Source organism: Diabrotica virgifera, chromosome 8, assembly GCF_917563875.1.
Source record: "Diabrotica virgifera virgifera chromosome 8, PGI_DIABVI_V3a".
Classification (NCBI taxonomy): Eukaryota; Metazoa; Arthropoda; class Insecta; order Coleoptera; family Chrysomelidae; genus Diabrotica; species Diabrotica virgifera.
This window is the reverse complement of record NC_065450.1, coordinates 219,873,722-219,891,093: the sequence shown is the minus strand read 5'-3', so window position 1 is coordinate 219,891,093 and position 17,372 is coordinate 219,873,722. Positions and strand designations below refer to the sequence as shown.

The window sequence follows — 17,372 nt, the reverse complement described above, 5'->3', positions numbered from 1 at the left end:
GTGTGTAGTATATGTGGTCCAAATTATATGCTTCTACCATTAAATGCACAATAATTCTTATAATATTTGCACGAATCTGCCAGACATAGGTACATGTGAAGATGCGTTGTGTATTTATTAAATGGTAATTAACATAACTAAAAAGTTCAAAATATTCTCTACAGAATACTTTTACGCTCTTTTCAATTGCGGTATCACCTTTTTAAAAAAATAATATATACAGAGGGAAAAATTGAAAAAAAAAATATTTTTACATAAACAACCTAAAAACACAACTTCTGGTAAACGGATTCTTCTGGTTCACCACATCCATCTTGTAAATAAAAAAAGAACCTATATACCAAATTTGGTTGAAATCGGACTTTTCGTTCAAAAGTTATGGTACTATTAAACACATATATGTATAGCCGCCGTTTTGAATGCCCGCCATTTTTGTAAAAGGCAAAATCTGAGATGGCCTAAATTTGAACCTTTATATGTGTAGTATATGTGGTCCAAATTATATGCTTGTATCATTAAATGTGCAATTATTGTTTCACATATCGGCCGCACTACTATAAAATTATTTAATGGTTCACTAAGGACAACATTCAGCAAAAAGTTTTTTATTTAACATACCTCTAGTTCATGTTTTAGTCCAAAGACTTCCATTTCTAAATCTCGTATTCGCTTCATAGCTGCATCTTCGGCTCTAGAATGTCTTATTAGTTTCTCTCTAAGTCTGGCAAGTTGTTGTAAAGGCACTTCGCAATCTTCCATCTTTTTCGGGCTTTTAGGTAAAACCTAGAACAACACAAACCTTTGTAAGATTGAGACAGGGAGACGCACTATCAACCATGCTGTTCAACCTAGTTCTTGAGGCAGTCATAGTGCAGTCATTGAAGCTTTTTAGCTCAGAAATTTTTTACTAAAAACCGATTTATAAGAAATTTTGGAATTAGGCTTATCCTACCCTTAACTTCAAAAGTGATATTGACCCGAACTCCGTTTTATCCTAGAGGTGGTTGCCACCCCTTTTCGGTGGTGGAAAATATTTTTTTTTAAAATAACCTCAAATATCGATAGAAGACCTAATTTTAAGCAAACAATGTTGTACAAAGTTTTTTCAAAAACCCAATACTTTTCAAGTTATTGGCAATTGAAAATTCGGAATTTTCTCAAGATTTTCAACAGCTTTTTGTAAATATCTCCAAAAATATGTATTTTAACGATAATATTATACTGAACTTAATTGTAGCAGGTAAAAAAATGAACAAATTGGTTTTTTAAAGAGTGTTCTAGGTGCAATATTAAGCGAGATATTCAAGATCAAAACCGTTTTTAATTTTGTGTGAAATTTAATCGATGTATTCAATGCCATCTAGCGGAGAGCGAATAAATTTTATGCATGCTAATGAGAAAGGATTTTATAGTGCTTAAAATAAACTTTAAAATGAGTACTGTTAAAAGTCTTTTGTACGTAAAATGAGTGAACTGTAATGAAAAAAAGAGGAACATCTAATGGTTTTTTTAACAATGGATTTCATAAGACCCATTTCCACCAAAAATTAGAATTAATCGTATTCCATCTAGAATCAACTTTAATATAAAGAGTTTGATGGACTCTAGCAGTTTCGCTGCTTTGGAACACATATTTTTGAACAAATCACGATTTTATGAAAAAAAAAATGTTTTCGAATTTAAAAAAAAACACCTTCTTTTCATAATATCTCAAAAATAATGAAAGATACTTAAAAAAGTTTCATAATAAAAAAAAATGTGTATTTTTTGACAAACATTTTGATTTGTTTGTTTTTCCTATCACACAAAAATTGACGAAGATATGATTGATTAAAGAGCGCGCGGTAGCGCAACCACAGTTTCTCTCGAGCCCTTTGACCCTTCACCGTTTCAAAATAAAAGGTTTTTCACTACATATTATAATGAAAAAAGTTGTACGAATGATGTTGATTCTAGCCGGAATACGATAAATTTTAATTTTTGTGGAAATGGCACTTATGAAATCCATTGATTAAAAAAAACCATTAAATGTTCCTCTTTTTTTCATTACAGCTCACTCATTTTACGTACAAAAGACTTTTAACAGTACTCATTTTAAAGCTTATTTTAAGCACTATAAAATCCTTTCTCATTAGCATGCATAAAATTTATTCGCTCTCCGCTAGATGGCATTGAATACATCGATTAAATTTCACACAAAATTAAAAACGGTTTTGATCTTGAATATCTCGCTTAATATTGCACTTAGAACACTCTTTAAAAAACCAATTTGTTCATTTTTTTGCCTGCTACAATTTAGTTCAGTATAATATTATCGTTAAAATACATATTTTTGGAGATATTTACAAAAAACTGTTGAAAATCTTGAGAAGATTCCGAATTTTCAATTGCCAATAACTTTGATTAATTATATAGTAACGTGATCGTCACATGACCGTTCTCAGTCGTGTTGGAACAAACGTTATACCATCGAACGTGTGGAGGTATTCACGTATCTGGACGCAAAAATAAACAAAAAAAAATTCCGTAAGTAGCGAAATTAATGCACTTATTTGCAGTGGGAATCGTACATTATTGACGACATCAAAATTATTACACTCTCTCTTCAATCCTGACCCCCCGGAGGGAGTGTAGTGGTCGACGTGGTGTCGTGTATTGTCCGTCTCGAAAGGCCTCTGGTCATTTCTTTTAACTCGTGCATAGGTCTTTTGCTTGCATATTCCTGTAATTTGATCGATCCATCTTGTTGGGGATCTTACTCGTGATCTTCGGTCATCCACATTTCCTTGTATACTGAGTCTCCATGTTTTCTGTGTTTGTTCTGATACCATATCCAAAGTATTTTAATTGTTGGAGATGGACTTTACTGGAGAGTCGTTGGCTAACTTTTAGCTCTCTTAAAATTGAATTATTTGTCCTATGGTCGGCCCAAGGAATTCGTAGCATTCGTCTCCAATAGAACATTTCAGTGGCGTCTATCTTTCTTCTTTCCGATTTTCTCACGGTCCAAGATTCACATCCGTAGTCAGTATTGGGAATATTAAGAAGTTGATCAACCTCATCTTTAACGCTCTTGAAATTTGACAGTCCTTCCATATTGTGGTCATTTTTGCTGTGGCAACTTTTCCTAGATCACATCTACGTTTTATTTCTTCCTGTAGTGACCCTGTGTTTGTGATTAATGATCCCAGATATAAGTATGAGCTCACAACCTCAAACCGGTCAATTGTGGTTATGTGTGGACGATTGTTAGTGATGTAATCTATCAACTATCATGATCTTTGTCTTTGATATGTTTAATTGCAGACCAAACATTCGACTTTCGTTTTCAACCAGTCGTATAAGATCAATCAGCTCTGCTTGACGATTTGCAAGAAGGGCTGTTTAATCTGCGAAAGGTAGGTTGTTTATTTTATGACCATTTATTGAGATGCCTTTTTCCCATCCTTCAAGTGCTCTTCTCTCATAATATGCTCCCCATATATACTGAATAATTGTGGAGATAGTATACATCCCTATCTGACACCTCGTTCTGGATGAAATTTGTTTGAAAGTGTGTCAAGTACTGTAACTGATGCAGTAGTGTGTTCGTATAGTTCAGTTATAAGCGAAATAAGGTGTTGTGGTACGCCTACTTCTTTTAGTATTCGCCATAAGTATCCCCACTTTACCCTGTCGAACGCCTTACGATAATCTATAAAGCATATGATATAATCTATACAATCTATATAATCTATATAATCTATTTATACAGTGGAATATTGAATTAGATTATCTGTCTTAGATGGTATTATCTTAGATTTGTACTTGTATCTTGTATCTTGTTGTGGATGTATTATCTTAGATTTTTCGATTATCTGTCTTATATTCAACAGGTATTCTCGAGTACCTCTACCTTTGGTAAATCCAGTTTGCTCTTGTGGAATTTCTCTTTAAAGGAATGGTTTTAGTCTCTCATTGATTATATTTATGTAGCATTATTTTTCTGGCATGTGATATAAGAGAAATAGTTCTATAATTGTCGCATTTATGGAAGCTGCCTTTTTGTATTGTCGTTATTGTACATAGATTTTGTCCAGTCTTCAGGCCATTGTTTAGAATGCCATATTTGGTTATAGAGTAGATGAAGTAATTTTACGCCAGTTTCTTCTGTGGCTTTGAGCATTTCTGCTGTTATCATATCTGGACCTGCTGCTTTATTATATTTGAGCTTACTGATCGCCAGTCGTACTTCATTTTCAAGTATATCAGGTTCTTCTTCCACGTCGTCAGAGATTTGGTTAACAAGTTCTTGGCGTTGATCATATTTATATAGGTTGCTGCAATACGATCTCCAAGTCTCTGCTATATCTTCTCTGTTTGTTCTCAGAGTTCCAGTGTTGTCTTCAATGGCCCAAATAATTAGATAAAAGAACCAAAATTACTATCTACAGAACATTGATTAGACCCGTGGTAACCTATGGTAGTGAGACCTGGGTACAAGGATATTATATTGTATGATAGTATATTGTGATATTGTATGATTGAAGTCAAAGACTCATGGCTGGGACATATCCAGGTACAAAAAGATACAAAAACAACAAAGAAAATATTATTAGAATGGGAGCCGATAGGAATAAAGAAAAAGAAAGATCCAGCAGGAAATGGTTGGCTGGCGTAGAAGACGACTTATGGTCGTACGGGGGTTGCAACCCCCGATGATGGGGTTGATTAAGTTGAAACACTAATTACCGGAATATATTTATTTAAGTCACCATGTACGACAGTAACTAGTTGGTGTAAGGGATGGATAACGTATCTACTCTAACCACGTCGGTTTTTGAATAATGAATAATCTCTTTCTTTACTTTCTACGTATCTATAAATAAATCGCAATTGTTTGTTATGATTGACCATACTTGAATGTGACCGTGAATTACTAATAGCAGTATAATTGCTGACTTCGGTGTTTTCAAAATGCGTGGCCTAGATTACAAAACTAATGTCACCCATTTTCGAAATCCAAAAAATGCATGTAAATAATATTTGCTTAAGACTTTTAAAAATTAAATCGATATGGATTAACTCCTATTTTTTGGATGCTAATACAAATCCTTTACAGACTTGAAAATGATGAATATAAGACAATGGAGGAGAAGGGCACAAGAGAGTTCTGACTGGAAGGACATAGTCAGTGAAGCAAAAAAAAAGAAGCGACAGTGAAGTAAATAATGAATAAGAGTATTTAGTTGTAACGGTTACCAGATAATCTCTCTACGCAATAGGGCTTTTCATCGATTGTCGTATGTTTCGAGCTTCTGTCCTGTGTCACATAATATTAATATATCTACGTCATACGTCTTTGGTTTGTATCCAGAGACATGTAAAGAGGATAGACTTGGCTAGGGATATGCCACTCAATGCATCGGGGTGTAACGTCGACATAGGATTGAGTGGTCTAGCCATCTTTATCAGTCACATGCGCGGGCTCGCTTGGTTAAAAGAGATAGATAGACCACCGATCGACTGTTTTCATGCTGTTTCCGCGTTACGATTTTTTGGTGACTATGCCGAGTCTAGGCTTAATATGTAAATGTTTGTATCATTGGTATATGCTGATAATAACATATGACGTAGATATATTAATATTATTTGACACATGACAGAAGCTCAAAACAAATGACTGTGAATGAAAAGCCCTATTGTCTAATTTGTAAATTAAAGATTTTTTATAACTTACCACGTCTCTAGCTGAAACGTCTTCCGAAGGTGAACTACAGTTGGTACTAGCGGTAGAATGAAGAATTTCTAACTCCTTTGTTTTTCTATCAACTTGAGCTTCTATTTCGTAGAGCTGAAACAAATTAAATAGATGATATTTATGTCAATAAAACAGTTGCTGGAACAATTTGAATGAGTCGATAGAAAGAGACAAAAAATTTAATCTTATTTTTATGTTATTGTATGTACTGAAAACAAATAGGACGTTACAATTCTTCACAAAATACGAATTGCACATTGCATCACAGATGCGAAAGAATTATCAAGCTATCTCCGTCTTACACAAGCTTCGCCAAATCGCTGAACAGAACGCCAATGACTTTCTAAATTTTGTTCATCGGCGTAGAGAGCAGACATCGCACAAAACCATATAAAAATCAGTTAAAATTAAAAAAAAATCAAAATTATCAAAACAAGTACGCCTCAGATTGAGAAATCCATAGGGGTAATGTCTGGCGACCTTGGAGGCCATGGTTCGTTTCGACGTCTACCGATCCATCCAGGAATATACTGGTTTGGCATATTCTAGCTTACTAATCGCGATCCTGACAGTAAAACTATTTTAATAAGAACACAAGTTGTTATGACGTAAAATTAACGCGGAAGTTCTCTACCATTTAACTCGAAACACAACGACTTAACGTACGAAAAAAACAGTATTCGCTCGTTTCATGATCAACTAGCATACTGACTTATGCCCATCCGGTCGTGTTGCTAGGTACTTCACGCTGAAAGCGGGAGAGAGCGGTGGAATTCATGCGTCGTTTGCAAAGACACCAGATAACTTATGCCCACCCCGGTATATTAACCTACATAATTACCTACGTCTTAATTAAAAATATTTACCTGTGTACTGATCTGTTTGGTCGCCCCCTCGTTACCAGCGAGTTCGGAATTCAATCTCAGTTTATGAAGTTCAGTTTCCAAATGTTCGATATGTCTATACAATTCCCCAATGTCGGATACATCTTTAGAGGCGTCGCAATCTTTACCATCACCTACTCCGTGTTCATTAGCTGTAACAAATACATTTAGTGAATGTCTAGAAAATGATTAACTTACTACTACTACTACTTGTCGTTTTTTAACGTTGTCCGACTTCCAATCGCCACTTCATCCGGTTGTTCCGTGGGTCATCTTCTACGGCCCTCTCTCTCAGCTCTTTATTTATTCCTTCGCTCCAACTTTTTCTCGGTCTACCTCGTTTTCTCTTTCCTTCTGGTTGCCACTTTAATATTTCTTTTGGTATTCGTTGTTCATCCATTCCTTGTATGTGTCCGAACCAGATAAGTTGTTTTGTTGTTAGGTCATCTGCGATTGTTCGTTTGATTCCCATTATTTCTCTAATGCGTTCGTTGGTAATCCTTTCTCTTCTAGATCTTCCTGCGGCTCTTCTCCAAAAATCCATTTCCGTTGCTCTCAGCGTTGCCAGTGTTCTTTCTTTCAGTGACCATACCTCACAGCTGTATAACGTGATACTTTTAACTATTGTCTCATATATCCTCTTCTTATTTTCTTTGCTGATGGATTGGTCCCATAAAATGCTGTTTAACATTGTGATGGCTTTTCTCCCTGACGTATTTCTCTCTCCTATGGCTTTGTTTAATGCTCCATCGTGTGAAATAGTGATACCTAGATATTTGTAGTCACAGCAGTGCTTTATCGTGGTGTTATCGTCTAATATGACATCTTTTTGTTCTCCTCCAATGCACAAGTATTCGGTTTTCTTTTTATTTACTTCTAAACCCCATATATCATAATCTTCAATTAATTTTCGTGCCATATAGTTTAAATCGTCATAATCTTGAGCCATTATTACTTGATCGTCTGCAAAGTTGAGCGTATATAGCATAGTGTTGGTGAGCGGTATCCCCATTGTCCTACATTCTTAAACGATTAACTTACAGAGTCTCAATTTATTATTTAAATATTTTTGTCTAGTATCAAATACATTAGACGATAATACATCCAACTCCCACAGAAAACTGGAAGCACGTTGCCACTAGCGCCTCTGCCGGATTGAGTTGAACTACGTTTTCTCAACGTAAACATACAAATTTAATTTTGTTAATTTTTGGATAATTAATTAGCTAATCTTGGTAAATTGTGTTTGTATTTTTACACAAAACGTCTTATAAAAAAGGTTCGGTAAATGGATTCTCAGCAAATACCTAGGATGCCAACAAAATAAAGTAAAAAGTGTATTACTTTGCCTCCATTCACCCCGATGAGATGGGTTGATGGCTTGAAGAGGCAAGCCTATGTCGGGTGGATGAACTTAGCTCAGGATGAAGGGGAGGTCTACGTCTTAAAATACATAACATGGGCTACATAGATAGATAGACAGATGAAAAATATGTAATATAAAGATTCCTCCTCCTGCTTTGTACCACATCTATTGAGGTTGGGTAAGGCAGAGTCTTTTCTATTGTCCTTTTCATGAGCATTTTTCAGTGCGTAACAAATGATAGGAAAAAGGGTAAGTCCGTGATAATACACACTTATGACATTTATTCTAACATGACATTTTAGTTAAATCTGACAGTTGTCACATTTTATTTTCAATTTGGAATAAAAACAAATCAAATGTGTTTCTTGCATTTATAAAATGGTATTTTCTTTGATTTGTATAGTCTTATAAATTATACAGATTATATTTGTAATATTATTATGTAATTAAAAAAACAATTTTTTTATTATGGCGCCATCTATCGACAACTAGAATAACTAGAATAAATGTTGTTCTGAAGCTATTTTCTTGTGGCATTTTTATAATCAAGTATATTCAAATGGGAAATAAGCCACAATTTTACCTAAAAATGATTTTATTAACGTTTCGACGCCCAAGTCGGGTGTCGTTGTCAAAATACAAAATAATACTAAATAAACAAAAATGTTGTTGCTTAGTAAAAAATTCTTCTAATAATTTATTTAATCTGACTCATTTATATCGGCAATTCAGACACGTATTATACATTTTAAAGTAGACGACTTTAAAATGATATTGCCAATATTGATGAGTTGCGTTCCTGGGACGACTTTACTAAAAGATAGTTCATTCGATTACATGAAATCAATCCCAACTTAAGATATCCGCCACAAAAAATCATAGCATGTGATCTGTCTTTAAAAAGACAACCAAATGCAACGGTGGCACTGAATCTCTAACGCGAGAATTTCAGTGCCACCGTTGCATTTGGTTGTCTTTTTAAAGACAGATCACATGCTATGATTTTTTGTGGCGGATATCTTAAGTTATGATTGATTTCATGTAATCGAATGAACTATCTTTTAGTAAAGTCGTCCCAGGAACGCAACTCATCAATATTGGCAATATCATTTTAAAGTCGTCTACTTTAAAATGTATAATACGTGTCTGAATTGCCGATATAAATGAGTCAGATTAAATAAATTATTAGAAGAATTTTTTACTAAGCAACAACATTTTTGTTTATTTAGTATTATTTTGTATTTTGACAACGACACCCGACTTGGGCGTCGAAACGTTAATAAAATCATTTTTAGGTAAAATTGTGGCGTATTTCCCATTTGAATATACTTGATTAACTAGAATAAATGTTGTAAATGTCTGTAATCACGGACGTGCCTTTTTTTCTGTCACATACAATTTAATGCGTTAGAAAGAAATCGAAAAACTGTGACGCACCTGAATGATGATCATGAGAAAAAGAATACTCTGGTCGTGGTGTATTAGAGCGTTTTTTTCAGTTCTGGTCCAGTCTGTTGCATTCTTAACATGTAATTATTCTGCGGAAAATAAAAGGGAACAGACTGAAGAACGAAGGACAAACTAATGGCGGGTTATCACTTGTCTTGTCAGTTTCGCTGAAGCTTAATGAATCAGTCAGACTGCGTCAGCGAAACTGACAAGTGAGAACCCGCCTTAACTGAAGAACCTCCGTCAGTGGTCAGCAGCACTGCTGTCAGGATCAGCTGCGACAAAGTAAAGATAATGGTACTGGTGGTCAACGTTTTGGTTATAGGCATTTTCGGAAAGCAGAAATATGAGAACAAGGCGTAATCAAAAAAGAAACTTTCATACTATAGACTTACCAATAATATTTTGAAGTTTGTTGATCGTATCTAGATATTCCTGGATCTTCACCGATTTAGTTTCTGATTGGATTTCCAAATTGCGAATAATCTCCCGTAATTCTTTTATTTTCTCCACCGCTTCGGTCAGTTCATCTTCGAGGTCTTTAAGCTTATGACAAGAGGCTTCAAAAGCCGTCGTCTTCTCCTGCAGCTGCAACTCTAGTTGCTCGATCTATAATTTTAGATAGTTAGTTGAATAAAATTTTTAAGTTATACAAGGAAAGAATATGTAATATAACAACAAAATCGTCGAATTGATCAATTAAGTGTTACTCAGTTCTGATCTGGTACTACATGATCAATTTTTATTTCAGCTCATGAAGAATGAGTTTACTTATTTGCACTTCAAAATGAAGTGATTAACGAACAATAAGTCTCATGGAGACTAACAAACTGGAGACCAAGACAGAACAGGCGAGGAGTAGGCAGACCGCAGAAGAGGTGGGCAGATGATATCAAACAAGTCGTGGGCAAACAGTGGATGAGAATTGCCAAGAGTAGAAATCGCTGGAAGCAAATGGAAGAGGCCTATGTCCAGCTGTGGACGAACACAGGTTGAAGAAGAAGTCTGATAAGTCACGTTTTGTTTGAAGATCTTCCTACGAGTAATGCACAGCAGAATGTTCATGATATTAAAGGAGAGGATTACTCAATTCGGATTTACGGAGTAGCTTAAGTACGAGAGAAGCCCTGTTCAATATCCAAGTACTAATACAGAGATGCAGAGATATAACTCAAAATGTCTGTACCATCGATTTTGAAACGGCTTTTGACAGGGTCCAACATAAAATGCTATAAATATTAAAATCAGCTGGATTGGACGATAAATATTTACGAATAATTACAAATCTATACTGGCATCAAGTGGCAGTAAAATGCCAGGGATATTAAAAACAGCTGGATTAGACGAAAAAAATTTACGAATAATTACAAATACATATATACTGGCATCAAGCGGCAAGAATAAAAGTTGAAAGAATAAAAGAATATAAAAGGAGGAGTGAGACAAGACTGTATATATATCGTCTTCACTCTGTAACTTATATTCAGACGAATTGCTTAAGAAAGCCTTAAAGAAGACATCAGAAGGTATTATTGCGAATGGAGTAACCGTGAACAATATTAGATATGCCGACGATACCGTAGTGCTGGCTAATTGGAAAGACCTTTAAAGTCTAATGAACAAAATAAAACAAATCTATGATCAGTATATGGATTAAAACTCAACGTTAAGTAAACTAAATATATGATAGTTAGCAAAAAAATTATATACAGGGTGACGGTATAAAAGTCGGAGATGCCATACTGGACAGAGTAGAGAAAGTCGTGTATCTCGGCAGTAATATCACTGAGAACCGGAATCCAACCGCAGAAAAATGACATATTGCTATATCTTTCCAGTCCTACTAATTGGAGTGGAAGCGTGGACTCTAAATAAGACTATGTCTAAACGCTTGGAAGTCTTTTTGATGTTTATATACAGACGACTACTACGAATAAGCTGGGTCCAGAGTTAGAAATGAGGTTAGACGGCTGAACCAAACAACACACCTGGTCAATATAATAAAGAGACGCAAGCTGGAATACTTCAGTCACATTATGAGACACCGAGAAAAATATGAACTTTGGCATCTGATCATTAATGGAAAGATCCAAGGTAAACGTGGCCCTGGTAGAAGAAGAATACCATGACTGAAAAATCTAAGACAATGATTCGGAAAATCGACAACATCATTATTCAGAGCTGCTATCAATGAAGTCACGATAGCGAATATGGTAGCCAACATGATATCCAACCATAGATAACGTCATGGAACTAGGAGAAGAAGAAGTAGACTTTACTGACGTTAAGTCGCTAATATTAAGGAGTCCATGTTTTTGTCGAACTGTATATTTGAACCACCCTAAACATTACTTACAATTTGAATTGTTTTTGTTATTAGTATATACGAATACGTAAATCAAAAATAAATTATTGGCAAAAACAAAAAACCATGCGTGTTATTTGATTATCGCAATCTATTGTTAGAAGTTATATGAAAATATCTGTATTACTGTTATTATTGTAGGATGCACAACTGTACGAATAAACAGAAACGTTGGAAAGGTAAAAATAACCGGCAGATATAAATAAACGTTTCCCTCTCAAAATTGGGAACTCCAGAGTACAAATCAACATAAAATTTCCGCTATCGCTAATTTTAGATGACTCCCTTTCAACCGAGGCAGACTGTTTGCCGCGTAGGGATTAACAAAAACATGTTTTTTTTTTTGGAAAAAATATTTATTGTTAGTGCGGATATCTAGTAAGCCAGTGTCTTTTTTTTTATTTATAATTGGCTTTGGCATAAACCAATTAGCCAGACTTATTTTGTATTTATAAAATATAAAAAGAGCATTTTTTATGATCCAATATAAATAAATTAATTGTTCAAATTCTCACACCCTAGGATAAATGTTATTATGTTAATAAAATTTGTGTGTTTAGTGCACTTTTTTATATGTATATTTTTTTAATTATATTTTTTTGTTAAGCCAGTGTCTTTGGCCTAAACTATTGGTGTTCCTAACGAATTTTTGAAAAAAAAAATATTTTACCGAGGAAACGAAACCGAATGAAAAATAACACAGATTCATATCTGTTTTTTATATAAAAATGCAGACTAAAAATCTAAAAATTAAAGGAATAACTCAGAAATCATAAAAAAATCGCCGATATAACTTAATTAACCTATGACTTTTAAATGCGAATAGTGTCAAAATTTCATAAACGTCAATAGTGTCAAAATTTTTTAATTTAATGGAGTAAACTTTCCTGTGGTTTAACCAATTACAAACAAGCACTACAAACATGACCATGAGGTAAAATAAAAAAGTCCCTATTTAGGGATTTTCATGTTTACAGTTGTTTTCTCATACTATCGTAGAGTCATAATAAGCAGGTATAAGGATCAGACCGGATCTAATCTTATTCATAACTCCCGAACAAGTGAGCCATTTACGTCATTATTTTGGCCGGCAGTGAAAGTCAAAAATGACGCATATATTGAAAACGCTGTAAAACTTTTCGTAATTCATCAATTTTATTGCTGCAAAGCAGATTCTTCTTTTTCAAGTGTGCATTAATGTAAGATAAAAGTTGACTAAAGATTTGATAACAATAAATACATAAAATTTGTTAATGCATAAACCGTAAAAATATACTTGAAATAATAAAAATTTCGTAAAAACACATTCAAAAAGTATATAATTCTGCGACTTCATCATCATCATCATCTTGGTGCTACAGCCCTTAGAGGGCCTCGACCTTCTCAAGCTTTCTACGCCATTCTGTTCTGTCCCTTGCTTGCATTTTCCAGTTGCCGACTCCGATCTTCTCGGCATCCTGTGTTACCCCGTCCATCCACCTCAGCTTTGGTCTACCCCGTCTTCTCATTCCCACGGGTTGCACTGTTAGAATCTTTTTTATCATGTTCGATTCAGGGGCCCGGGCTACATGTCCTGCCCACTGCAGGCGGTTTCGCTTAATTATAGTGATAATATCTTTTCCACCAAACGTATGCTTGTAGATATTCTGCAGTTCAAAGTTATATCTACGCCTCCATATTCCGTTCTCACAGACCGCTCCGAATATCTTACGTAGCACTTTTCTTTCAAAAATCGACAGAGCGGATTCATCTGTTTTAGTTAGCGTACATGCCTCTGATCCATATGTGAGAACGGGGACTATCAATGTTCTATACAGCCTTATACGAGTTTTTTGAGACAGACGTTTGTTAGCTAAGTACTTTGATAGACTATGATAACACCTGTTTGCAATTATTATTCGTCTTTTTATTTCCTCAGATGTGTCATTATTGGGGTTAACCGATGTCCCTAGATATATGAACTCTTTGACCGCTTCGAAGTTTAATATAATAATAATAAAATATTTTAGTAATATTTAGTAATAAAATCTTTTAGTAATATTTTAATATTTTTAAATATTATTAATATTGCTATTAGGATTGAAAACTACTTCATCTTTCAATTGCCAGATGACGCTAGTCACCTAGTCCATTCACGTCAGGTGCGGAGTGGGGGATAAACTCTCGGTGTTGGTCAATTGGAGTATGGAGTAGCAGGCCTACGTTCTCTCCGATGAGACTCCAACAAGAGTCGAAAATCGTCGATTCAGAGGGCTGGACTACGCTCCGTATTCTAATTGAAAAATAAGATTGTTTTGCCTTCGCATTGCAACTGAATAAAAATGAAATTTTTATTTTAGTTTTTATATTTGATTTGTCATTGTCCATTGTTAATGTTGATATTTGTTTTGTAATTGCTTATGTTCGTATTTGCTTATAGCCCCAAAAAGAATGAATTAATGATGATGAATTTATTACTCGACGTAATTTTTTACAGAATTTAGAATCAAAGAATTTAATTGCCTGACAGTATAAACAAAAACTAAAATACCAACCTGTTGCATCATGGGAAAAATTCCATTGTTACTACCCAGAAGAAAGGCAACTACCTGCAAAGCATTCAAACAAAATCGTGCAGTGTTATTAAGTACATTTAGTGTGCAATCAAATATAAAAACACAAAAGCTTTGTTTCTCCAATAGCCCCAGCAAAAAGGGGAATAATTTACCATCACTAGTAGCTGGAAAATCGGACAGGTAAATACACATATGCAAGTAACTTGTATGTGAGCAGTGTAATGTAAAATTTGTGAAATGTACAAAGGTAAAACATGGACCTTGAGTTCTAGGCCTAAAACGTCAGTAGAGCAAAAAGTATAAATGGTACATTCCATGTCAAATCACTCAGGCAAAAACTTGAGGATCTCCGATTTTTCTGAAACTTGTATAGTATAGTTTCTGCGGGACGTAAAAATAAGATATTTAAGGTCAAAACAACTTTTTCTTCTTATTTTTCTCAAAATGTTATGTTAAGCGATTTTACAGTGATTTGGTGTTTATTTAAACAAATTTATCGTAAAGTATCAATGGAAAAAATAATATTTTAATAGAAGTTACTCAAAATGTCATTATATGGCATTATAACAAGTTATTTTGATTCAGAACAAGTTTTTAATCAAATTTTATAGTGTAGAAAACGTTAAGATACCGTTTTTTACATTTTCCTCCATTCCCAAAATACATCATCATCCATTTGGCTGAAAATTTGCCCACAGATAGCCAAAACATAGGACTTTAAGTGGTTAGAAGGATTTGAATTATATTACAATACCAAAAAAATTACATGCAATAATATCAGACTCAAAAGTATATTAGTCCAGTCGGGATAGCATTTGACCTTGCATGCCGAGCTGCACAAAATTTTATTTTTCTAATCTTTAGGGGGGTCAATAGTAGCCTAAATTTAAAATCACGAATGAATTGCTCTGTTACGTTAGCCGCCATCTTGATTTTAAAGGAGAACCGTTTTTGCTCAATATCGCCGCCATTTTTAACTTTTCGACAAAAATGGTAGGAACTGAAATTGTTCCAAATAAATCGTATTTACAATTATTACAATTTCTTTTTAACAACTTTTGTCGTGAGGTCGATATTTTCTGAGTTAATTGTACTTACAGTAGACATCTATATTTTTGACTGTGATATTGCATGTAACTTTTTTGGTATTGTAATATAATTCAAATCCTTCTAACCACTTAAAGTCCTATGTTTTGTCTATCTGTGGGCAAATTTTCAGCCAAATCGATTATGATGTATTTTCGGAATGGGGGAACGGTATTTTAACGCTTTCTACACTATAAAATTAGATCAAAAACTTGTTTTGAATCAAAATAACTTGTTATAATGCCATTTTTGAGTCCCTTCTATTAAAATATTATGTTTTCCATTGATACTTTACGATAGAAAATGCAAATTTGTTTAAATAAATACCAAATCACTGTAAAATCGCTTAAAAGAACATTTTGAGAAAAAAGGAAGAAGAAAAAGAAGACAATTCGACCTTAAATGTTTTATTTCTACATCCCGCAGATGCTCTGTACCAATTCTCAGACAAATCGGAGATCCAAAAGTTTTTTTGATCCAAAATTGAGTGATTTGAAATGGAATCACCCAAATACATCTGCACACAGGTAAAAATTAGCTTAGTGTTTATGAATAAAATGCTAGACTGTCAATGTACAAAGTGTGGCTATTAAATAACGATACCGATGTTGTTTTCTTCTTGTGGTGCTGCTCTTTTAGTGAAGGTTAGCGATTACTGGTCAATCTATCTCTGTCCAATGCAGCTCTAAACAAGGATGTTGAATCAAGGCCGTCCAGTCTCTGACCTGATATCTTTAACACTAGAATGTCTGACTTAGCATACCTACTTAGAAAGCCGGAAGGGATCATTTTGGCCCCACGTTCTTTAATCAATTAAAACTCACTTTAAAGAAATTAAATCAACTCTAGACAAAAGGATCTAATTTTATTTTTTACTTTTATTGTTTAACACATTCGCTCTCCATCAAAAACATTCGGAACACCGTACAATTTGCAGTTTTTGATATTTGCCACACATTGCCTTGTTACAACCGTGGCAATGATTTGAAGTATGATTTCCTTTACAAAATATGTTCAACTGATATTTTTTTCGTTTTTGGATAGTAACAGTGATAGTTGTTGCTGTAGACCTGGTGTTGCTAGACGTAGTTCCAGATTTCGGGAGACAAGGTATGGGGCCCATAATTCTTCACACAGCCGAAGAATAAACTTACGGAAACTGAGTCTTACTTCCAGTTATTTCTTTATAAATAATCCATGCATTTATTGCTTCCAAGTCAAGAGTATGATAAAACACGTACATAGGTCATCGTCTTGACGTTGCTTTTCTAGTATAAAGACGCGTCATTTGGTCCTCTACACCAACAATTGCATCTTTGTGTTCACTTGTGTTCGCCAACCATTGTATCTTTATTACGTAGATGATCAGTACCAGTATAAGGGTAACCATTTACAATAACCATACATAAATATAATTTTACCCATTCGACAGGAATTTGAAAGAAAAGATCGTCGAATTTACCGAAAACGATAAAAACTTACACGGGGCCAATTTGGCCCCTTTAGACTTCTATGGTAGATTTGTTAAAAAAACCATTAAATAAATTTAATAAACAATATTTTTTTGTTTTTAATAAGACTTTGTATCAAAATATTAAAAGTCATAAAATATGAAAATATTATTGCCTCAAATAAAAAAACTACAATAACTTTAAATCGCAACAGGGGCCAAATTGGCCCCTTCGGCTTTCTAGTGTTAAGCCATGAAATCTGGCGCCTACCTGGACCCCGTTTTCCTCCAACCTTCCCCTGGATTATATGTCCCAGGTAGCTAAATTTTCTTTGATAATCTTTGGCAGCTCCATAGCTGTACATATTCTCTTCAGGACATTTTCGTTGGTGGTGTGGGTTCTCCAAAGTATATTTAAGATCCGTCTATAAAGCCAGAGTTCAAAGGCTTCTAACTTGTTCATCAGCGTTATGTTGA

The 17,372-nt window shown here is 34.4% G+C and overlaps 1 protein-coding gene across 4 annotated transcripts in view; it reads right to left on the bottom strand.

Annotated features, from left to right (window-relative positions):
* Nucleotides 1-17,372, bottom strand: part of LOC114336636 (golgin subfamily A member 4) — a 142,247-nt gene that overhangs the window by 63,046 nt on the left and 61,829 nt on the right. For 3 of the 4 annotated variants that reach the window (XM_050658063.1, XM_050658067.1, XM_050658065.1), the window contains 5 exons: nucleotides 14,339-14,392; nucleotides 9,835-10,048; nucleotides 6,607-6,776; nucleotides 5,720-5,833; nucleotides 619-783 (listed from right to left, as the gene is read on the bottom strand). In XM_050658063.1, the coding sequence (XP_050514020.1) occupies nucleotides 619-783; nucleotides 5,720-5,833; nucleotides 6,607-6,776; nucleotides 9,835-10,048; nucleotides 14,339-14,392 (717 nt within the window). The remainder of the gene's footprint in view (nucleotides 1-618; nucleotides 784-5,719; nucleotides 5,834-6,606; nucleotides 6,777-9,834; nucleotides 10,049-14,338; nucleotides 14,393-17,372) is intronic. The other variant, XM_050658066.1, reaches the window with a different exon arrangement.